The sequence below is a fragment of the Dermochelys coriacea genome, chromosome 15, assembly GCF_009764565.3.
Source record: "Dermochelys coriacea isolate rDerCor1 chromosome 15, rDerCor1.pri.v4, whole genome shotgun sequence".
In the NCBI taxonomy this organism is placed as follows: Eukaryota; Metazoa; Chordata; order Testudines; family Dermochelyidae; genus Dermochelys; species Dermochelys coriacea.
Window position 1 is genome coordinate 1188817 of NC_050082.1, and position 23470 is coordinate 1212286.

General features: G+C 45.3%; 1 protein-coding gene across 10 annotated transcripts in view; it reads left to right on the forward strand.

Annotated features, from left to right (window-relative positions):
- Nucleotides 1-10185: 10185 nt before the first annotated feature.
- The window catches only part of ASCC2 (activating signal cointegrator 1 complex subunit 2), a 46749-nt gene continuing 33464 nt past the window's right edge, over nt 10186-23470 (forward strand). For 2 of the 10 annotated variants that reach the window (XR_006275856.1, XM_043497969.1), the window contains exons 1-8: nt 11420-11810; nt 11860-11922; nt 13692-13791; nt 14679-14837; nt 15201-15371; nt 18166-18295; nt 21512-21579; nt 22793-22903. Coding sequence is in view for 9 of the 10 variants with exons in the window: in XM_043497969.1 (XP_043353904.1) it covers nt 13711-13791; nt 14679-14837; nt 15201-15371; nt 18166-18295; nt 21512-21579; nt 22793-22903 (720 nt within the window). In the remaining variant the exon portion in view is untranslated. Of the gene's footprint in view, nt 10706-11419; nt 11811-11859; nt 11923-13691; nt 13792-14678; nt 14838-15200; nt 15372-18165; nt 18296-21511; nt 21580-22792; nt 22904-23470 lie in introns of those variants that run through there. The other 8 variants (XM_043497970.1, XM_043497967.1, XM_038372842.2 and 5 more) reach the window with 8 other exon arrangements.

Consider the following 23470-nt stretch of genomic DNA (forward strand, 5'->3'; position numbering starts at 1 on the left):
TATAAATAAGAAGAAAACTAAAAAGGAAGAAGTGGGGCCGCTTAACACTGAGGATGGAGTGGAGGTTAAAGATAATCTAGGCATGGCCCAATATCTAAACAAATACTTTGCCTCAGTCTTTAATAAGGCTAAAGAGGATCTTGGGGATAATGGTAGCATGACAAATGGGAAGGAGGATATAGAGGTAGATATTACCATATCAGAGGTAGAAGCGAAACTGAAACAGCTTAATGGGACTAAATTGGGGGGCCCAGATAATCTTCATCCAAGAATATTAAAGGAATTGGCACCTGAAATTGCAAGCCCATTAGCAAGAATTTTTAATGAATCTGTAAACTCAGGAATAGTACTGAATGATTGGAGAATTGCTAATATAGTTCCTATTTTTAAGAAAGGAAAAAAAAGTGATCCGGGTAACTACAGGCCAGTTAGTTTGACATCTGTAGTATGCAAGGTCCTGGAAAAAATTTTGAAGGAGAAATTAGTTAAGGACATTGAAGTCAATGGTGAATGGGACAAAATACAACATGGTTTTACAAAAGGTAGATCGTGCCAAACCAACCTAATCTCCTTTTTTGAAAAAGTAACAGATTTTTTAGATAAAGGAAATGCAGTGGATCTAATTTACCTAGATTTCAGTAAGGCATTTGATACCGTGCCACATGGGGAATTATTAGTTAAATTGGAGAAGATGGGGATCAATATGAACATCAGAAGGTGGATAAGGAATTGGTTAAAGGGGAGACTGCAACGGGTCCTACTGAAAGGCGAACTGTCAGGTTGGAGGGAGGTTACCAGTGGAGTTCCTCAGGGATCGGTTTTGGGACCAATCTTATTTAATCTTTTTATTACTGACCTTGGCACAAAAAGTGGGAGTGTGCTAATAAAGTTTGCAGATGATACAAAGCTGGGAGGTATTGCTAATTCGGAGAAGGATCGGGATATTATACAGGAGGATCTGGATTACCTTGTAAACTGGAGTAATAGTAATAGGATGAAATTTAATAGTGAGAAGTGTAAGGTTATGCATTTAGGGATTAATAACAAGAATTTTAGCTATAAGTTGGGGACGCATCAATTAGAAGTAACGGAAGAGGAGAAGGACCTTGGAGTATTGGTTGATCATAGGATGACTATGAGCTGCCAATGTGATATGGCTGTGAAAAAAGCTAATGCGGTTTTGGGATGCATCAGGAGAGGCATTTCCAGTAGGGATAAGGAGGTTTTAGTACCATTATACAAGGCACTGGTGAGACCTCACCTAAAATACTGTGTGCAGTTCTGGTCTCCCATGTTTAAAAAGGATGAATTCAAACTGGAGCAGGTACAGAGAAGGGCTACTAGGATGATCCGAGGAATGGAAAACTTGTCTTATGAAAGGAGACTTAAAGAGCTTGGCTAACTAAAAGAAGGTTGAGGGGAGATATGATTGCTCTCTATAAATATATCAGAGGGATAAATACAGGAGAGGGAGAGGAATTATTTCAGCTCAGCACCAATGTGGACACAAGAACAAATGGGTATAAACTGGCCACCAGGAAGTTTAGACTTGAAATCAGACGAAGGTTTTTAACCATCAGAGGAGTGAAGTTTTGGAATAGCCTTCCAAGGGAAGCAGTGGGGGCAAAAGATCTATCTGGCTTTAAGATTCTACTCGATAAGTTTATGGAGGAGATGGGATAATGGGATCTTGGTAAGTAATTGATCTTTAAGTATTCAGGGTAAATAGGCCAAATCCCCTGAGATGGGATATTAGATGGATGGGATCTGAGTTACTATAGAAAATTCTTTCCTGGGTATCTGGCTGGTGAATCTTGCCCATATGCTCAGGGTTTAGCTGATTGCCATATTTGGGGTCGGGAAGGAATTTTCCTCCAGGGCAGATTGGAGAGGCCCTGGACGTTTTTCGCCTTCCTCTGTAGCATGGGGCATGGTTGATTTGAGGGAGGCTTCTCTGCTCCTTGAAGTCTTTGAACCATGATTTAAGGACTTCAATAGCTCAGACATGGGTGAGGTTTTTCATAGGAGTGGGTGGGTGAGATTCTGTGGCCTGCGCTGTGCAGGAGGTCGGACTAGATGATCAGAATGGTCCCTTCTGACCTTAGTATCTATGAATCTATGAATCTATGAATCTGAAGCAAATACTCACCAGCAACCACACACCACACAACAGAACCACCAACCCAGGAACCTATCCTTGCAACAAAGCCCGTTGCCAACTCTGTCCACATATCTATTCAGGGGACACCATCATAGGGCCTAATCACATCAGCCACACTATCAGAGGCTCGTTCACCTGCGCATCTACCAATGTCATATATGCCATCATGTGCCAGCAATGCCCCTCTGCCATGTACATTGGCCAAACTGGACAGTCTCTACGTAAAAGAATGAATGTACACAAATCAGACGTCAAGAATTATAACATTCAAAAACCAGTTGGAGAACACTTCAATCTCTCTGGTCACTCGATCACAGACCTAAGAGTGGCTATCCTTCAACAAAAAAGCTTCAAAAACAGACTCCAACGAGAGACTGCTGAATTGGAATTAATTTGCAAACTGGATACAATTAACTTAGGCTTGAATAGAGACTGGGAATGGATGAGTCATTACACAAAGTAAAACTATTTCCCCATGTTATTTCTCCCCCCCCCACCCCCCCCCACTGTTCCTCAGATGTTCTTGTTAACTGCTGGAAATAGCCTACCTTGCTTGTCACCATGAAAGATTTTCCTCCTTTCCCCACCTTGCTGCTGGTGATGGCTTATCTTAAGTGATCACTCTCCTTACAGTGTGTATGATAAACCCATTGTTTCATGTTCTCTGTGTGTCTATATCAATCTCCCCTCTGTTTTTTCCACCAAATGCATCCGATGAAGTGAGCTGTAGCTCACGAAAGCTTATGCTCTAATAAATTTGTTAGTCTCTAAGGTGCCACAAGTACTCCTTTTCTTTTTGCGAATACAGACTAACACGGCTGCTACTCTGAAACCTACCAATTTACAGTCCTCCTGTTTGGCCTGTCCACTGCTCCCAGGGTGTTCAAAAAGTGCATGTCTGTGGTGGCGGTCTACCTCAGACATCATGGGGTCCAGATCTTCCCCTACCTGGACAACTGACCGGTCAAAGGCAACTCCAGGTCGCAGGTGCGGGATCAGGTGGAGCTCCTTCTGGCCATGTACGCCATCCTGGGACTAGTGGTAAACGACATCAAGTCCACCGTTAGTCCTGGTACAGCGCATAGAGTTTATTGGGACAGGCCTGGATGTGACATCGGCCAGGGCCTCCCTCCCACCAGACAGATTTGAGACCCTGAAAGGGCTCGTTGACACAGTCACAAGGTTCCCCAGCCACAGCCAGAGCATGCCTCCAACTCCTGGGTCACATGTCAGCGTGCACATATGTGGTTCACCATGCCAGGCTCAGGATGAGGCTCCTCCAGCTCTGGTTGGCCTCGGTGTTCTCCGAGTCCAGAGACAGGATGGACAAAGTCCTCACGGTGCCCGAGCCAGTGATCATCTCCCTACGGTGGTGGTCCTCCCCGGGGAACGTGCTCCACGGGATCTCATTCAGAAGCAGGCCCCCATCAGTGGAGCTGGTGTCCAACACGTCAACCTGGGGTGGGGAGCCCATGTGCGGAACGTTCAGACCCAAGGTCTGTGACCTTGCCCTGCATATAAATGTCAAGGACCTCAGGGTGGTCTGGCCGGCATGAGTGGCCTTCCGCTCGCATCTGGAGGGCAGAGTGGTTATAGTTTTCACGGACAACACAGCCTCGATGTTTTACATCTTCAGGCAAGGCGGGGCCCACTCCTCTGCCCTCTGCCAGGAAGCCCTCAGGCTGTGGGACTTCTGTATAGCCCACAGCATTCGGCTACAGATCCACCACTTACCGGGCATCCGGAACTCGTGGGTGGATTGCCTGAGCTGAGACTTGTCCTCTCAGCACGAGTGGTCACTACATCCAGAGGTGGTGGACAGGATTTTCGAAGAGTGGGGTACTCCCCAGGTGGAGCTGTTCACGACTTGGCAGAACCACCAGTATCCCAGTTTCTGCACCAGGGAAGGGTTGGGAGTGGGCGCCATCTCTGATGCCTTCTTCCTATCCTGGTCGGGCCAGCTCCTCTATGCCTTCCCCCCGATCCCGCTGATCGGCAAGGTCCTGGAAAAGATAAAAACGGACAGGTCCTCTTGATTGCCCTGGTGTGGCCCAGGCAACATTGGTAGGGGACCCTCATCAGCCTAGCAGTCGTCCCGCCATGGCCGCTGCCGTTCCACCTGGACCTAATCTCTCAGGACCAGGGCCGCCTTCTCCATCTCAACCTAGTGGCGCTCCACCTCACGGTGTGGCTGCTCAATGGGTAGGTCGGGAGGAAAGGACGTGCTTGGAAGGGGTTCAGCACATCCTCTTAGAAAGCAAGTGGCCCTACACGTGTCGGGCCTACTTGACGAAGTGGTCTCGGTTTTCCTAGTGGGCAGCTGAGAAGGGCGTTTCGCCTCTGGTTGCTCTGATCCAACTCATTTTCGACTACCTCCTTCATCCTCAAGCTCAAGGTCTAGCTCCCTTGTCCATCAAGGTGCACTTGGCAGCCATATCGGCCTTCCACCCGCTGGTGCAGGGGCACATAGTATTCTCCCATGCTATGACTGGCCGATTCCTTCAGGGATTGGATCATCTCTTCCCATATGTTAGGCCCCCAGTTCCGCAGTGGGACCTGAACTTGGTGCTGGCCCGATTGACGGGTCCCCCTTTTGAGCTGCTAGCTACATGCTCCTGGTCGCACTTCTCGTGGAAGGTAGCCTTCCTGGTGGCAATCACGTCAGCTAGATGGGTTTCGGAGCTCAGAGCCCTGATCTCCAAGCCCCATGTACACGGTGTTCCATAAAGATAAAGTCCAGCTCCATCCGCATCCTTCATTCCTCCCTAAAGTGGTCTCCTCCTATCACATGGGTCAGGACATCTTCCTGCTGGTCCTCTGTCGCAAGCCCCATGCACCCAGTGAGGAGTGCCTCCTCCACACGCTGTATATGAGACGGGCCCTGGCCTTTTACTTGGAGCAGACTAAGCTGTTCAGGAAGTCTTCGCAACTGTTCATAGCCTTGGCCGATCGCATAAGAGGTCAGCTGATCTCCACTCAGTGGCTCTCCAACTGGATCACCTCATGTATCCATACCCATTATGACCTGGCAGGAATCCCCACGCTGTCGATTGTGAGGGCACACTTGACAAGGGTGCAAGCCTCGTTGGCTGCCTTTTTAGCTCATGTCCCTGTTCAGGACATTTGCAGGGCTGCCACACGGTCTTATCTTCACATGTTCACCTCTCATTATGTGATTGTCTCCCAAACCAGGGAGGACGCCGGGTTCGGCAGGGCTGTGCTCCATCCCGAGAATCTGTGAACTCCTACCCACCTCCAACAGATATAGCTTGGAATCATCTATTGTGGAATACATATGAGCAACCACTGGAAGAAAAAAAGACAGTTACCTTTTCTGTAACTGATGTTCTTCGAGATGTGTTGCTCATGTCTATTCCACACCCCGCCCTCCTTCCCCTCTGTTGGAGTTGTCTGGCAAGAAGGAGCTGAGGGTGGGGGGAGCACGCCGCGCCCTTTATACCACGCCATGGAGTTGCCACTCCAGGGGTAGCTCCCCTACGGGTACTGCTAGGGGAAAAACTACTGGCACCGTTTCACGTGGTGAGCACACACACCTATTGTGGAATAGACATGAGCAACACATCTCAAAGAACACCTGTTATGGAAAAGGTAACTGTCTTTTCCTCCTCACACCACCAGTTGTAATGGTACTTGTTGAAATTCCACAAATATAGTAGAATTGTGTGTCTGGTTGAAAAAGTGTATTGGACCTGCCAACAATCCAGCTTTCAGAAATGGAAATATTTTGCTCTCCAGAAGGCTGCTTGTAACAGGTTCCCCAATGTTAAGGTTCATTCTGGGATGTCTGATTCCTCTGGGTTTAGTGTGTGTTTATAAGCTTGACAAGCCTAACCTGTTCTTTAACTTCAGTTGGGCCTGTGTTAACAGACAAGAATGGTACTTGTCTTGCAATGTCAGGCTTGTATTGTACAGCAATCGCCTCAAATACCTGAGAGAAAACAGAGCTTAAGAAATCAGTGGGTGGAAAGTTTAACTGCAGATATCTGATTGTGACAGGCACTGGTTGTCATTATGGTAACCAGATCCCCGTGGTTCTTCCTGTAACAGAATAGGAGACATTTATTTTTGTATTATACACCAGCTGTATTTTCACACCACGTGAACATTTGTGACACCCTTTTACAATGAAAGGGTTGTTGTGAAAAAAGATGTTAGGGAAGTGTGGCCTGGTGGCCCTGGGCACAGGCCTGGCATCCAGGAACATTTTGGTTCTGGCTTGGACACGAATTTCCTCTATGGTCTAGAGAAAATTATTTTGTCATTTATTTCAGGACCCTACTTTCAGAGAACTGTGGGGAGCCCACAGAAGTCTCCCAAGATGCCCTCAGCGTAGCCCATCGATCAGAGCTTATATAAAATAATTACAGAAAACCACCACTGAAACAACCAAACTTTTATTAACTAGGGGAAAAAGGAATGGGATGAACAAAGGAATTAGAGGAAGGATTAGTAATACTGAACAGATTAACAACCATGCACTCTCTCACACAGGAATTACCACGGGACGAGTGATAACTGCTCTCTCTACCCTGTCCAGAAGCTGCCGCTGAGACCGGGACTCGAGAGATGACGACGACTCTCCGGACCACAATCACCACTGGAACAGCTACCGCAGCAGAGAATGGCGATGAACAACGATGATTCAGGTGAGAGGCCTAACTAACTTCCACCCTAACCCCTTTGCGACGCCCTGTCTGCGGGTGAGAGCCCTAACCACTCGAGGTAAAACCCCGTGGATTTATGGATAGATGGATGCTTCCCTTCAAATAATAAACCCCAACAATAATCTATATATTTCCCCTTCCGAGGTGAGCTGTTATCTAGGCGGATAACTGGTGTCTGACCGCTTCCCTTCTTTCCAAGGTAACAGCAAAAGGAGGAGCAACGCCTTCCCGCTCTTTCCCAGCCTAGATAATCCTTTCATTGCCTAGCAACTAGCCGCTAGATTTCCCACCTTTTTTTTCCTGAAGGGAATAAGAAGGCTGTCCAACATGGCGGCCTACTTGGTCTTTACAAACCAAAATCGCAAACAATAAACAAAATCATCTAAACACCATCACCAAGTATTAGGTCATAATTTGAATAGATTGGAATTTACAGTGTGGCCTGGTGGCCCTGAGCACAGGCCTGGCAACCAGGAACATTTTGGTTCTGGCTTGGACACAAATTCCCTCTACAGTATAGAGAAAGTCACTTAGGCCATGATCACAAGGGGTCTCAGGGACTACAATACTGAATGTCACAGCACCTAATTTCTGGGTGCCTAGAAAATCACAGGAACAGCACTGAGATCCACCAAACTTGAGGCAGGCACCTAGGCTCCTATACAAACCACCTAAGTTAGCCAATAGGGGATGCAGACAAAAGGGGTGTGTGCTGAGTCCCACCCCTCTCTGAGTTGGGCATCTAAGTCCAGATTTCAAAGAGGCACCTCGCTCTGCTTGTGACTCATGAACATGGAGAAGAGAAGCATTCTGCCGCACAACCAAGTTGTGTGTGGGGTCCATCAGCGGCTGCTTAACTCCATACGAAACAGCCATGAGTGGGGGGAAAGAGGCAGCCCCCTTTGTAACCTTTAGCCCAGGAGTTAGGGCACTCAGTCAGGCTATAGAAGACACCCCCTTCAAGTCCCACCTCTGCCAGAGTGGGAGAAAAGATTTGAACAGGGATTTGCCACCACTAGGCTATGGAAGATGCTGGTGTGGGGGGCATCCCTCAATCTCCTATTGAAACTGTTCCACTTTAATTTAATATGAATTAGGACAGAGAAAGAGCTAGAATGACCTCCTCTTTCCAGTTCTTTTGTGTGGTGCCAGGTGGCCTCCAAGCGCGCCTACTAGATTAGGCCCTCCATGCAATTTAGGTGGCCAAACACCTATCGGTCCCTGGTGCCTGGATCACTCTGGGGCTTAGGCAGGAGCTAGGTGCCTAGAATGAGGCAGCAAGCGTGGTTGCTTAGAGGCAGAAATGTAGGCACCTAGGAAACTTTTACTGCAAAAACTTAGGTGCAAAGTGACTTTAGTCGCCAACAGGGTTAAACGGCAGTCATGTCGGACTTTTCTGGATAACAATTAGGCTTAAAAACAGGATTTAGGCACCTAAGTACTTTCATGGCTCCCACACTTACCTCTCTGTTCCTGTTTATTCATCTGTAAAATAATACCTCCCTCACAATAGGGTTGGGAGCTTTAATTAATTGTTTGCAAAACTGCTTTGAAGATGAAGTCTGCTATGTACTAGCACAGCCACAGGCTTATGAGCTGCATGATACAAACACTTGGGAAAAAAAGTCATATTCCAATTGTCTGCCACAGTGGAAGGAGTTTTATTTTAAAATTGGGCATGGGATCAGATCTGTACAGATTTCTGTTATAGCCAGAATTGTCCTTTAACTTTCCCATGTACATAAGCTCTTAGACACAAAGGTCACATGGAAGTTCTAAACTGTATTCCCTACTCTGGCATGGACTTTTGTGTGAATTTAGACAAATCACATATTTTCTGGACCTCATTTATTCCATCTGCAAATTGTGATACTTGCCTCCCCCACCACATGTGGGCTGGGAAGTTTAACTTGTTTAAGTTTGCAAAGTACTTTGAGATCCTCAGGTGGAAAGCACTATACATGTACAAATTATTGCTATGCTCAGAGCCCTTCCATTGCCAGTGAACTGGAAAAGACTCAGAAGGATAAGTAACAGGCTGCATTGTCATCTTCCACAGGAAAAAAAAAATCTAACCGTCCTTTTTTTGTAAAAATCTTTTTTTATTATATTACGTAACGTCTTATCTGCTTTGCAGCTGATGCTCAATTCCTGCATCCACTTTGCAACAACATTCCGCTGTCGTTCTAACCTGGGACTGAAAAGACACCCCAACATCATGAAGCATTTAGTACACTAGGACAATTGTAGCTGTGCGTTTTGCTCACATACCAGGCATATTCAGCAGGAGTGAAGCAGTTAAGCCTTTGAAGTTAGGTAGCATTATTCAGGCAGCTAGCATGGTGTTGGAGATTTTGTTTATTTCATTCAGTGAGGTGGTACAGCTATCATAGGCATCAACTTTCCCAGGCACTGGTGGGTGCTCGTGCCCCCCCACCCTGACTCCACCCTTTCCCCGCCCCCATTCCAACCCCTTTCCCAAAGTCTGCACCCCAATTCCGCCCCCGCCCTGCCCCTATTGTACCCCTTCCCCAAATCCCTGCCTCTTCCCCAAGTGCGCCGAGTTCCCCCTCCTCCCCACTCCCTCCCAGCTGTTTCACGGCCCAAGTGCTGGGAGTAAGGGGGAAAAAGCGGGCATGCGGCGTGTTCAGGGGAGGAGGTGGAGGTGATCTGGGGTGGGGGGGGCGGGGCGGGGAGCTGCTGGTGGGTGAAGAGCACCCACCAATTTTTCCCCATGGGTATCCAGCCCCAGAGCACCCAGGGAGTCAGCGTCTATGACAGCTATGGGAAAGTGCTACCACCCTTGTGCACAAGGAAAAAACACAAACGTACCATCGACTTCCCTGGGCACTGAATCAAGCCCTTAATGATTGACTGGCTATTGAAAGCTCAGCTAATCATGTCATTCTAGAGAGACATCTGCTTCTGAAACAACGAGGAGTGTGGTGGCACCTTAAAGACTAACAGATTTCTTTGGGCATAAGCTTTCGTGGGTAAAAACCCCACTTCTTTAGATGCATGGAGTGTTTTTGTGGATACAGACTAACACGGCTACCCCTCCGATATCTATCAATGTCGGCAAACCCTATGGGTTGCTGACATCTGAGGGATGAGGACTGTGGAGGCAAAGCGCCCATCCAAGGCCCTGCTATGTCCTTCTCTGAGTCAGGTGAAAGGCAGCCATTGAGTTCCGGGCGGTGCTCCCTTTGCAGAATCAGTAAAGCGGCGCAGTGGTGGGGGGGAGGGATAGCTCAGTGGTTTGAGCATCGGCCCACGAAACACAGGTTGTGAGTTCAACCCTTGAGGGGGCCATTCCGGGATCTGGGGCAGAAATTGGGGCTTGGTCCTGCTTTGAGCAGGGGGTTGGACTAGATGATCTCCTGAGGTCCCTGCCAACCCTGATCTTCTAGGATACTACTACTGGGATACTAAGGTTCACCCGTGGGCCCTGCTGGCAATTGGCCAGGGATGGGCTGCGCCTGCCGTGGGTGAGGTGGGACACGCAGCAGCCTCATGGTCAGAGGGAAGCCCAGCGAACAGAGGTTGCACACGGCGCCATCTCCAGCCACCTGGCTGCTCCCGTCCAGTGGGGCCTCATCAGCCTTCGCCTGCAGCAGCCCTGGGCACAGACAGGATCCAGGGGGACCCTCTTCAGAGACCCGCCCCGCCGGGGAGAGCGAAGGGCGGCCGGGGTCCGGCGGGGGCCAGGCCCGAGGAGGCCCCGCCACTGCCGCCTTTCCTGCCTGTGGCGGAAGCCTCCTTTGACCCGGAAGTGTCAGGCCGGGGGAGGCGGGGCTGAGCTGAGTTGTCGGAGCCAGGCTGCCCGGTAACGGAGCGGAGCCGCCGGTCGGCGCGCGGGGTGACTGGGGGCAGGGGGACAGTGGGGGGCAGCGGGGTGGGTCCGGAGAGGTGGGGGGCAGCGGGGTGGGTCGGGGGCGGAGCCTGTGGGTGGGGGTGGCTGGGAGCAGGGGGGCAGTTGGGGGCAGTGGGGTGGGTCGGGGGGCGGAGCCTGTGGGTGGGGGTGGCTGGGAGCAGTGGGGTAGTTGGGGGCAGCGGGGTGGGGAGGGGGCGGAGCCCGTGGGTGGGGGTGGCTGGGAGGAGTGGGGCAGTTGGGGGCAGTGGGGTGGGTCGGTGGGTGCAGCCTGTGGGTGGGGGCGGCTGGGAGGAGTGGGGCAGTTGGGGGCGGAGCCTGTGGGTGGGGGTGGCTGGGAGGAGTGGGGCAGTTGGGGGCGGAGCCTGTGGGTGGGGGTGGCTGGGAGCAGTGGGGCAGTTGGGGGTAGAGGGGTGGGGCAGGGGGCGGAGCCTGTGGGTGGGGGTGGCTGGGAGGAGTGGGGCAGTTGGGGGCAGTGGGGTGGGTCGGTGGGCGCAGCCTGTGGGTGGGGGCGGCTGGGAGGAGTGGGGCGGTTGGGGGCGGAGCCTGTGGGTGGGGGTGGCTGGGAGGAGTGGGGCAGTTGGGGGCAGAGCCTGTGGGTGGGGAGGTGGTGGTGGCTGGGGGAAGTGGGTCAGTGGAAGGAGTTGGGGGCAATGCCTGCATGTGGAGGGGGGTGGACTAGGGTGGGGTGTTTCTTTAACAATATGTGTGATCTGTCTAATATCAGTGCAGGTTTGCAGCCACTTTCACAAATCACTGGAGCTTTACCACCAAGGCCCTTATTTTAATCAGCATTGTTGTGTTATTTGATGCAGCATATGAGGGCCAATGTGACATCTTGTCCCCCAGGTGTCTCCTGTCCTCTGCACCTGAGGGTACATCCCCTGGGATCTCTCAGGAGATGCGTGACAAATAGCATTTCAGTGTGACAGGAATAAGACTCTCACTGGAGAGCAATTCAGTCTCCCCTTGGCAGAGTTGCTCGGCTTTTACACTAGTCTCATCTGCTGATGCAGCCCCAAGCTATACAAAGGGAGTTGTGTCCTCAAGGCTTAAAGCAAAGCGCATAGAAAAATGCGTATGTTAGTAGTCTTGCATGATCCTTACGGATGCTCTGTAGTTCAAGATTACTTGGCCCCTCCTTTTCATGTTTAGCTCAACAATCTATTGGTCAGCAGCCTAACTTTCATCCGTACTGAGCATCGATAACTCCTGTTGACTTCAGTTGGAGTTCTTGGTGCTTAGCACCTCGGAAAATTAAGCTGCTGTTTGTTTGTTTTTTAAAGGTATGTGTATAGTAGATTTTTAAAAACAATTTTTAGAAATGTAAGTCCAGAATTGATTTTGTCAGACTGAAAAATAATGTAATTTGTCTCACAATAAGAACAATATCCTTGTGGTTTTTCAGCCTCAGTGATTTATCATAGAAATGTGAAAATTCCTACATATCTATATTTTTAAAACACTGGTGTGAAGCTTACCATTTTAATTGCTTTTAGAATGCTGTAAATAGTTCTCTTCCCCCTCCCCCCCCCGTGCAAGTACCGCAGTGGTTGTATATTGGGATTAGCATGGTGAAATATATATGTTGTTAAATGGATTTTATAAGAAATCCATTTGTCGTAAGATCCATTTATCTAAAAGGTTAAACATTAAAGGTTTTGTCATCTAAAATTTCAGGTGACAAATGGACAAAAGCCTCAGCCTTTCAGGGTATGTCTACACTGTGCCTAGGAGAAAGTCTCCCAGCATGGGTTCACAGATTCACCCTAGCTGGGCTCAAGCTAGCGTGCTAAAAATAGCAATGTGGATGTTCTGGCACAGGTGGAACCTCAGGCTCTCAAGCCCATCTGACCCCAAGGCTTCTGAGCCTGAGCTCCAGCCTGAGCTGGAACGTCCATTTTGGCATTTTTAATGCACTATCTTGAGTGCTACTTGTGCAAGTCTGTCTGCCTGGGCTGGAGGTTTACTTCCAGCTGTGGTTGAGATATACCCACAGTGTCTGTCATTCCCAGCTTATGCTTGGATGCTGCATTTGGATCCACGTGGGGTGAACATGGCATAAGTGTGGGTCTGCCTGAGGATAAGGGTCCACAGACGTCCATCTAACTTCAGGATCAGGGTCTTAAACTTTAACTTGAATACAGCTTTTTAATAGCATTTGAAATAAATGATCGTACTTTATAAAACCACAGAAATTAAAGTACAAAAGCTTTGTTGAGCTTGCGGTTTCCAAGCTTTTTAATATTTGAGATTTTTGAGGATGTTTTTAATGGTACATCTTCTCTTGAATTGCCATAGCAAGGTTTTTCATTTAGTAGAACTAATTTTATAACAACAGTATCTGTGAGAATACAGGGGCTTGTACAGAATCAAACAAGCAATGGGCATAAAAGAAAAGTGAAAGCTCGAACATCTTTTCTAGTCTAATCTCATGTCCTTAAAATATATATATTATGTATATAATCATTTAATAAACTTACTTCATAAGAACACAGAATCTTCTTTTGTTAACATGTTAGCAGGATGTCTTATGACCGCCCTTAGAATTTCTGATATCTGGACATAGACTATGGCTACAGGGCTCTACAAAGGAGAGGTCTTAACAGGACTTTTCAGTAACCATGTGAGAATTTTAAGCATTTACACAAAAGAAACTACACCAACAAAAATTCTTTTTGGTGCTCCTGTGGATGTCTTTGTGAGTGCTTGGTGTAAATGCTGTAAAGAAAATATGGCTGTACTCTATAAGTCAAGGGGAGCTGCTTTTTCTGTGCCTATGCACCTAATCCTTGGCTATCTCCTAAAGTCTGATGTTTGGTGGTGTAAATGTTTCCTTTGTTTTGTTGTGGTTCCAGACTCTAGGGGTGCTTTTTATAGAAGGGGTGCATTTTAAACCTGTCTTGTTTTGTTGTTGGTTAATTGTTTCTGTAAACAGTTCCTCATATTGCTTTTATGTTGGTGTTTGCCAAAGACAGAGAGATCTCAGCACAATGCCAGTATTGCCCTTGGATGAACTCCAGCTGAGAGAGACGGATCCAAAGACAGGGAAACAGAGGACTTTACCAGCATTGGTGAGCTGTGTTGTTTTTTAAACATTCAGCAAAACATGAAAACATTCAGCAAATCATTCTCTCATTTCAAGAAGCGACTTTAGCAAAACTGGCTCTGGGACCAAAATACAGTGAAACCCAAACAGCTTCCCTATAGGAGGAGGCTTTATTTGAAGTGAAATAAAAGTCTGCATGTTGTAGTGCATTGAAACTATTTGGGGCTTTTGTTCTATGGTATATCCAAGTTTATTATAAATGTAGTCTTCATTCTGAGAATTGCTTGATGGATAGTGTTGATATTCCTGTAGTGGGGAGGAAACTTACTGATATTTGAAACTCAGTTTAGAAATTTAACTCTGAGGTGGAGTAAGAGTTTTGCTTCCTCTGTGCCATCACATTCAGTGCCCTCGCCCATGTGGATTTGCAACCATAGGCTGAAGTCAGAGTTCACTGCAATGCAAGCTGCACTAAAGGACAATAACCTGTTTGATTTTTGTATTGGATAGTCCAATCAGCTTGACTCTGAAAGGTGCTGAAGCATCGGTATTGAAAGGGAGCAACATTTCAAAGGAATGACTTTGAGCTGCTGCTGTTTCTTTTGGAGGTGTGGGAGAGTTGCTTGTCAGTGATTTATCTGAATGGGATACAAGGAGCAACACATACCGAACTGTGCAGGATTCTGAAAATATTATTGAAAAATAAAGATAATGCAGAACCACTGATCTGCAGTGTTTTAAAGATTAAAGAGCGGGGAGAACTGCCAGTGAACATAAGAGGATGGATTCCTGATAACCACACACCAGTTTCCTAAAAATATGAGCGATGTCCCTGGCTGCATAAATGGTTAAGAGGAATTCTTGTTGCTTGGTCCCTGCTTTGTTAACACATTGTCTTTTTGCTTTCTGTAGCATCCAGAACTGAAAGCTGATCGGTCTTTTGTGCTATATAAACCACCCCCTAAAGTCAGAGACCCTGCTCTAGTGGAGGAGTTTTTGGAACGAGCAAAGTTCATTGCAGATGATCTGAACTGGCTTCTGGCTTTGCCTCATGATAAATTTTGGTGCCAGGTAACTTTACTGAATAGATAATAAATAAAAACCTGTGACTTATATGAGTGCTTAGAAAAATAAGTAGGTTTAATTCATGTATCTGATGAAGGCTTATAATTGCCTTTTGTTGCTTGTACCCAAACATCTTAATTTTGGATCATGTAACATTAAGATTGTAATATTTCCTTAAAGATTGATAAGGAATTTTAAAACTGTTAGTTTGGAATCAATGGACCATGGACTCCTCTGAACACCTTTGATTTCTTTGGCTCACTGTTGAATTTAAATACCATGCACTGCATATGTGTCATGTGATGTGGTGTACCACTGTGCATGCTTCATCTTTCCCTCTCCCCATTTGCCTTTGTTCTGTTGTATTAGGTCATATTTGATGAGACACTTCAGAAATGCCTGGATTCATACCTGTGCTATGCCCCTCGCAAGTTTGATTCATCATTGGATTTCCCTCTGGAGGTGAATGACATCCAAAAATGCCTTCATCAGAGTGTCTTCCTAACCTTCCTCAGAATGTCCACTCACAAGGAGTCCAAAGTAAATACCTCTTCTTCTTACCTCACTGCACGCTGTATGGATTACAAAAATTGATAGCCATTTTGGGAAACAGACTGTGTTTCTTATTCATCTCTCCCAGCTGCCTTCCTTTTTTAGCTCCTATTTTTCTCATTCCAATAGTTTCCACAAAGATAGTCCACCAATCAGCAAAGGACAGAACTATCTTAAGTGTGTAATGACTTCATTAATCTGCTTCACAAAGAAAAATGCTACTCTTAATAATAGGTTAGCGAGGTGTGGCATTATAAATGGGTCGTATAAGAGAATCTAAAGTAAGTTAGCCTTTGCAGGGCTGCATAAAAGGTGTGAGAGACTGTTGGAGGCCCCTGTAGCCATGTGTTGGTGACCACTCTCATGCCTCCTGCTGTCCTGGTCCAGGCATCAAGTCATGCAGCCCAGACTGAGACTTCTCCCATTGCACTTTCTCCAAATTTCTGCCTCTACCTATGGTTGATTTAAAATTGCATCCAATTACAGTTTTCTTTGCATCATAATGTAGGGTATATGAGAGCAATGCTCATTAGCAGAAGTGGAAGTTTCACAAGGGCCTTAAAGAAACTCATTCTGTCCTCAGGTTTTAATAATTACTGATCTGAAATCCTCCTTGGTTTATGTCAGGGTTCCCCACCCCCCTGACTCTGAACTCTGGGATACAGATGTGGGAATCCACATGAAAGACCCCCTAAGTTTATATTTTACCAGCTTAGGTTAAAACTTCCCCAAGGCACAAATTCCTTTCCTTGTCCTTGGACGGTATTGCTGCCACCACCAAGTGATTTATACAAAAATTCAGGGAGAGATCACTTGGAATCCCTGTCCCTCCAAAATATTCCCCCAAGCCCCTTCATCCCCTTTCCTGGGGAGGCTTGAGAATAATATACCAACCAATTGGTTAGCAATGTGAGCACAGACCAAACCCTTTCTCTTTAGGGCACTGAAAATCAATCAGATTTTTAAAAGAAGAACTTTATAAAGAAAAAGTAAAAGAATTACACCCGCAAAATCAGGATGGAAGGTAACTTTACAGGATAAACAAAAAGATTTAAAACACAGAGGATTCCCCTCTGGCTCAGCTTCACAGTTACAAAACAGGAATGAAACTACCTTTTTAGCATAGGGAAAATTTACAAGCTAAGACAAAAGATAACCTAATGCATTTCCTTGCCTACTTACAATTTCTGTAATTTAGGTGGATCATTCCAGGTATATTTTCAGGAAATGTTGTACCTGCTTGGTCACTCCATCCGTACAGAGAGGGAACAAATAAAGTGAGCCACAAACAAATTCTCACCCCAGATTTGAAAGTGTCTTCATTCCTCATTGGTCCTTCTGGTCAGGTGCCAACTAGGTTATTTGAGCTTCTTAACCCCTTACAGGTAAAGCGATTCAGTATAGCTGCAAAGTAGAGATTTTATGCTACCCTTTTCTTTATATTTATGACAGTTTATTTTAAGAATATGCATTGTCATGATGGTCAATTTCGGTCTGTTTTGAGAAAAGATCTCAGTGTGAGTGTTGGAGGAGTGGGAAGAGAACAGGTGAAGAAATTCTGTATCCTGTAGTTAGCATCACTTCAATAAAAGTACTCCACACTTCTGCAGAGCCTTTCATCTGCGAAGGAATGCTGTACAGACATTAATGAATTAAACCTCACAGCTCCAATGAGGTAGCTAAGTATTTGGGTAAATTGAAGTCAAGGGTTTGCCTGTTGCCACATAGCAAATTAGTGAGAGTGCTAAAAGTAGAACCCAGCAATCCTAACTCCCTGTCCAGTGTATTAACTGGGAGAACACGTTTGGATGGATAATGTTTGCCATCATAAGCAAATCTTTCTTTTATTAGTCATTGCTTCCACTATTATTCTTTAAATTGCATACTTCTCCATTTCAGAAGCAAAGAGAATTTTAGTTTGAAGACCTTTGTCATTTAGAATTTTAAAAACATTTCCAGCCTAACATGTTAGTTACATGAGTTACATCTGGAAGATGGAGTTGGTGTAGGGGTTTGGAGCACAGAGATGTAAATCAGGAGTCCTAGGTTCTGTTCCTATCTGTGCCACTGATGAAGTGATCTTAAGCAAGGAACTTAATTCCTCAGTGCCTTGGCTTCCAAATCTGTAAAATGCTTGCCTACCTCACAGGGCTGGTAGTCTTGATATCTTTGAGGTGCTTGGGTTAAAGATGTTGGACAATGTATAGGTATTACTGTAAATGCTTTAATCCTTGCAGAGGTAGGGTTACCATACATCTGGACATTTTTTCTTCTTTGATCCTTCACCCTCCGTCTGAGTGGATTTTTCTAATAAGAGGCCATGTCTGGATTTTTGTGGACTAACTAGCTGATGTTGCAGCTCAGAAAGAGCTGTCTCCATGCCATGATTGGTCCCTGCAGCTGCAGCTGATTGGTTACTTCCTTGCAGCCACACCTGTTGGATCCTGCCCACCCAGGCCCCAGCTCCCAGCCCTGGGGTAGGGGAGAGGCTGGGAGGTGCTGCGTCCTGGGCCCACGCCAGTCACCCTGCCACGGTGATAGGGAGTGACACTGCCCCCCACCTCGAGAGTGAGGCTGCAGGAAACCCCTGCAGCATCCCCCTCTTCCAGTACACACACATCCATCCAACATCCCCCAGATACCCCCTCCCACATTGTTCTCTTTTTGGGAACCTGAAATATGGTAACCCTATGCAGAGTAGAATATGGATTCTCTTTCAAGTTGTTAGAAGTTTATTTTGTCTTCTTTTTTTTTTTAATCTGGTTTCTCTTGTTTTTAATAGGAACACTTCATCACACCTTCTGTTTTTGGAGAAATTCTTTACAATAACTTCCTATTTGACGTCCCTAAGATTCTGGATCTGTGTGTGCTCTTTGGGAAAGGAAATGGCTCCCTACTTCAGAAGATGATTGGTTAGTCAAAGCTGGGGGCAGCTTGTTGTTTGAGGCTTTCTAGTTGTTCTCTGAAAGGCAGGCATTGAAGGGGGTGGGATTGCTACTGAGTGTAGCAACTTCAGAACAAACTCCTCCTTATAAAATAAGTTTCGATTTCTGAATAAGACAGGTTTTCTTTTACTTTCTTGTGAACCATCTTTATTTATGGGTGATGTGGGGAGGGGATTACATTTTGCTGTTTGGGAGAGCTAAGTTTGTTTCATAGTCTGTCCTGCTTCCTAGGGTAGATCTGCTATAGGGTCTCTCTTTATTGCACAACAGTAACTCCTCTGGCTAGTTAAAATGCAGCTCTGAGACTGTAAAGGGACTCTGTGCTTCCACGAGGAACATGGAAGATCCTACGGGTGAGGAGAAAGTCAGGAAAGCCTTATTCTTTGCAAGATGAGGGAAGGGGGAGCAGTCTGACTGCTAAGATTGGTCCTTTTGCTCCTGTAGCTGGCAGCTAGACAAAACACACAATGTGATTTGTTCTGTGGCTACAGAGAACTTGAACTGGAAAAACAGAATTTGATTTTCATAGAGTCCCAGTTCGTTGCAAAGTATCTCAAAGCACTTTACCAACTGAATTCATCACTGCTCTACCTGTGTCTGTGTCAGCAAACACAGCAGCAATTATACGTTTAGCAACAGCTCAGCCTTGGACATTAGAACTTGTTTTATGGTCAGAGGACAAGTTGGTCTGGACACTGCATTTATTCCTATTCTTTTCACAAGGGGCCATCTACGATCCTTAACCACCTGAGCAGGGCTGGTGGAGCATGAAGTTTTGGATACAATAAGATCTAGAATCTTTCATCTAAAATTCAAACCCAGACTGTTCTGAAGTTTGAATAATTTAACTTTTTTCCTTCCTTTGAAAGATGGCTGCTATTGGATTTTTCATCCAATCCAAGCTAAAATGGGAAGTACGAGAAATCTTGTGACACGGGCTGTTCAAACAAGATTTTTTCTAAATTTCCAGGCCTAAGCACTTTAAGTTTTGAATGCTGATCTTTCTCCTCCCTTTTTTTTTTCTTTTTTCTTTCCATAAGCTCACTCCACCGTGCCCCAAATGCAGGAGCCCCTCCCAAAAAGGCCTTTTAGATGAGTTTTCAAAAAAAAATTTTTTTTTTTAAAGTCTAGGTTTCAAAAACTAGTCTAAATGCTCCATGCAATTACTGTGATTGTGTGTGCAACAGCAGTAATTGTGCACACAGATGTCCTGTGACATGTCTACCTGGCTGTTTCTGTATGCAATCCTGGTATCTGCATGTGCAGTTCAGGTGTGCAAATGCATAAAATCAGTTTTTTCCTGTCCTTATTCTTCTCTGTGAAACATTTTTCACAGGTCTCACACACCTGTGTAAACTCTTCAAGAGGTTTGTCCTTGTGGTGGAACCATGGTAATCTGTACAGCATGTCTGGTAATTCACGGAAAAAGGGCAATCAATGTCTCTCTACTACTCAGTTAAGATTTACAGCACTCTGCTATTCTGCAGAATATTTTGAAAAGATAATGAAAGCAATACTTAGTCTTATGTTATTAAGATAAGGCCTCATTACCTTTAAAAAATATGCTACAGAACATTTGCTGGCGTACATGGAATTAGCAATTAAAACTCAACTACAGCTGTCAAATAAAGGAACTAGGAGCATTTAGTGATATTATTTACTGACTCAACCAACAGTGCAGTGCTTGAATCATCTAGCGTCTTGGACAATAGTGTCTAATAAACATTCTCATTACCAGCCCTCCAAAGACTCTTAAGCAAAATAAGATGTGATGGGATAAGAAGGAAGGTCCTCTCATGGATTAGTTAAAAGATAGGAAACAAAGGGTAGGAATCTATGAATTTCAGAATGGAGAAAGGTAAATAGTGGTGTCCCCTGGGGGTCTGTACTGGGCCCAGTTCTATTTAACATATTCATAAATGATCTGGAAAAAGGGGTAAGTAGTGAGATGGCAAAATTTGCAGATGATACAAAACTAAAGATAGTTAAGTCCCAAGCAGATTGCGAAGAGCTACAAAACGATCTTTCAAAACTGGGTGACTGGGCAACAAAATGGCAGATGAAATTCACTGTCGATAAATATAAAGTAATGCACATTGAAAAACATAATCCCAACTATACATATAAAATGTTGGGATCTAAATTAGCTGTTACCACTCAAGAAAGAGATCTTGGAGTCACTGTGGATAGTTCTCTGAAAACATCCACTCAATGTGCAGCGGCAGTCAAAAAAGCAAACAGAATATTGGGAATCATTAAGAAAAAGCATAGAAAGTAAGACAGAAAATATCATATTCCCTCTATATAAATCCATGATACGCCCACATCTTGAATACTGTGTGTAGGTGTGGTCACCCCATTTCAAAAAAGATATATTGCAATTGGAAAAGGTACAGAAAAGGGCAACAAAAATTATTAGGGGTATGGAACGGCTTCCGTATGAGGAGAGATTAATAAGGCTGGGACTTTTCAGCTTGGAAAAGAGACGACTAAGGGGGGATATGACAGAGGTCTATAAAATCATGACTGGTGTGGAGAAGATAAATAAGGAAGTGTTATTTACTCCTTCTCATAACACAAGAATTAGGGGTCACCAAATGAAATTAATAGGCAGCAGGTTTAAAACAAACAAAAGGAAATATTTTTTTCTCACAATGCACAGTCAGTCTGTGGAACTCTTTGCCAGAGGATGTTGTGAAGGCCAAGATTATAACAGAATTAAAAAAAGAACTAGATGAGTTACTGGAGGATACGTCCATCAATGGCTATTAGCCAGGATGGGCAGGGATGGTGTCCCTAGCCTCTATTTGCTAGAAGCTGGGAATGGGTGATGGGATGGATCACTCGATGATTCCCTGTTCTGTTCATTCCCTGTGGGGCACCTGGCATTGGCCACTGTTGGAAGACAAGATACTGGGCGGGATGGACCTTTGGTCTGATCCAATATGGCCATTCTTATGTTCTCCAGCTGCACTGAACTGTTAGGAGATGGTCAGCTGTATAGGAACAAGCACCGTACTTGTGGTGGGTGTAGGTCAGTAGTTCCACCCTGGGTAGGTACAAGTCTTATTTTTAGAGAAGATGCTGTGGATAGTACATAAGGACGTTGCTTGGTGTGAGGCTGCTTGTTGGGCTGAATGTTTGAATTAATCTGGAATGGATTTTTTCCTCCTCTTCTTTCAGAAAACATCTTCACTCAGCAATCAAGTTACTTCAGGGACTTGAATGAGACGGTGCCCACAATCCTACAGGTGCTGCTTCTTTATGTGGCTTGGGGTGGTTTTCTGAGCCTCCAGGAGGCATAGTTGCAGGCTGGAAGAATTTTGTATTTCTTTGTATTTGATCCCCTGAATTATACCAACCGATGTTAGATGGCTTTATCTACAATGGTTTACTCACAGCTAACCCCCTTACATCCTACCTCTTTATGACACTATCCTTGCTGCGAATCCTTGGGACTTCGTTTGCTAGATAGTTCATATAGGAAGTGCCCATTTCCCCCTCCCCAAATACAAGAGACTGAGACATTTACACTAGTGATCACACCCAGTAAGCTCACAGGAGAGAATGAAAATATCTTTGGAACCAAGATACGTAAATTGATCCTATACAGATATTAGCCAGGTCCAATGTTCTGAGCTTTCGTTGCTCTCAGCAATAAGAATTTCCCCACACTGACTGGGCTATGCTCATATTTAATTTGAATATGAATCAAGGTACCTTGGCATCATTGCAATGGGAAAATTTGTGTTTTAGTCCTCAAACAAATAATTTTTAAAAAGTAATTTTGTCAAGACAACTGGGATGGCTTTCTGTTCTCTCTTGTGTCTCCATCTCCATCATGCTTTGGGTGTACTAAACTCAGTGATCCAGGAGCACTCATGTGAGAGATTGTGTCACATGTAAAAGTGCTCTGTGATGCCAGATTATCCATTCAAAACACTTATTTGAAGGGCAGTGAAGATTCTGCCCATTGTACATGGTGTATGTCTTGAAGCAATTACTTTGGGTTTACAGAGCTCTGCTTTGCATACTGTGTGTTAGATGTTTTGTTAATTAACACTATCACAGAAAGAGCATCAGTATATTTGCATGCACGCACATACCAGTCCAAAGAAAAACACTTGGTGATTATAAGGAAAAGCAGTATAAATCCAAGTATTAAACTTCAAAAATGCCTGTAGCCCCTCTGTTCATCTTATAGTCTGCTCTGTTGGAGGGAAGAGGATGGCAAATCTCCAAAGATGCAAATGTAATAGAGTTGTTTCTTAAGTTCTAGGCTGTGAGAGAAAGATACAGGTAAATTTATCCCTGCTCTCAGGTTAGGCAGCTCTCCATTGTGTGTAAATAGCAATGTCTTTTGTTCAGTTCAGCTGACAGTCATAAAAGGACTGCTGACAAGATAGAACACACTGAGTGCATTTGCCTGTCTGATGTAATAATGGTTTGCTCTTTGTGATCCAGGTGTTCAACAACGTTCTGCAGGAGTGTGGCTTGCAATGTGATGGGGCCTCAGCCAAGCCCCAGAAACTGGAAGAAAGAGTCAAAGTGACTCCTAGTACCATGCCTCTCCAGGTGGAGTTATTGCTGTAACCTTTCCTGCCGTGTACATAGCTTTTTTGCTAAGCTAACCACAGACTGTTAACCCCGCATTGAGTCAAATGGTTCCCAGATACTTACGTCTCATTAAGCATATGGCTCCTAGACATTGTTTCAGTGCTTATCATGTGATGGAGTTCCATATTCTTTGTTCTTCTATTCATTTTGGGTTGCCTTTCCCCCCATAAATGCTGGTATGATCTTTATCTCCTTTCCTTTCCAACCCCTGCTAAGCAGTGTGAAAGGAAATATTATGAAATAAAGCAATATCAAGGATCTGAATAACTGCAAAATACCTTTATGATGACAATCTAGCATTAAAATAGCCCCTTCCTTCATACTTATTACTTGCATAGCCGTGGTGCAGGGAAGGGCCCCATTGGGCTAGGTGCTGTATAAGCACATATTAAGAGTTTATAATCTAATGTAAATCTCCAGACACTTTAACAGTACAAACCATATATAGGATTAGTTTTCAAACTGTGAGGCGCACCCCCCAATAGGGGCATGATGAGGTTATCGGGGGCACAAGGTAGATGTGGG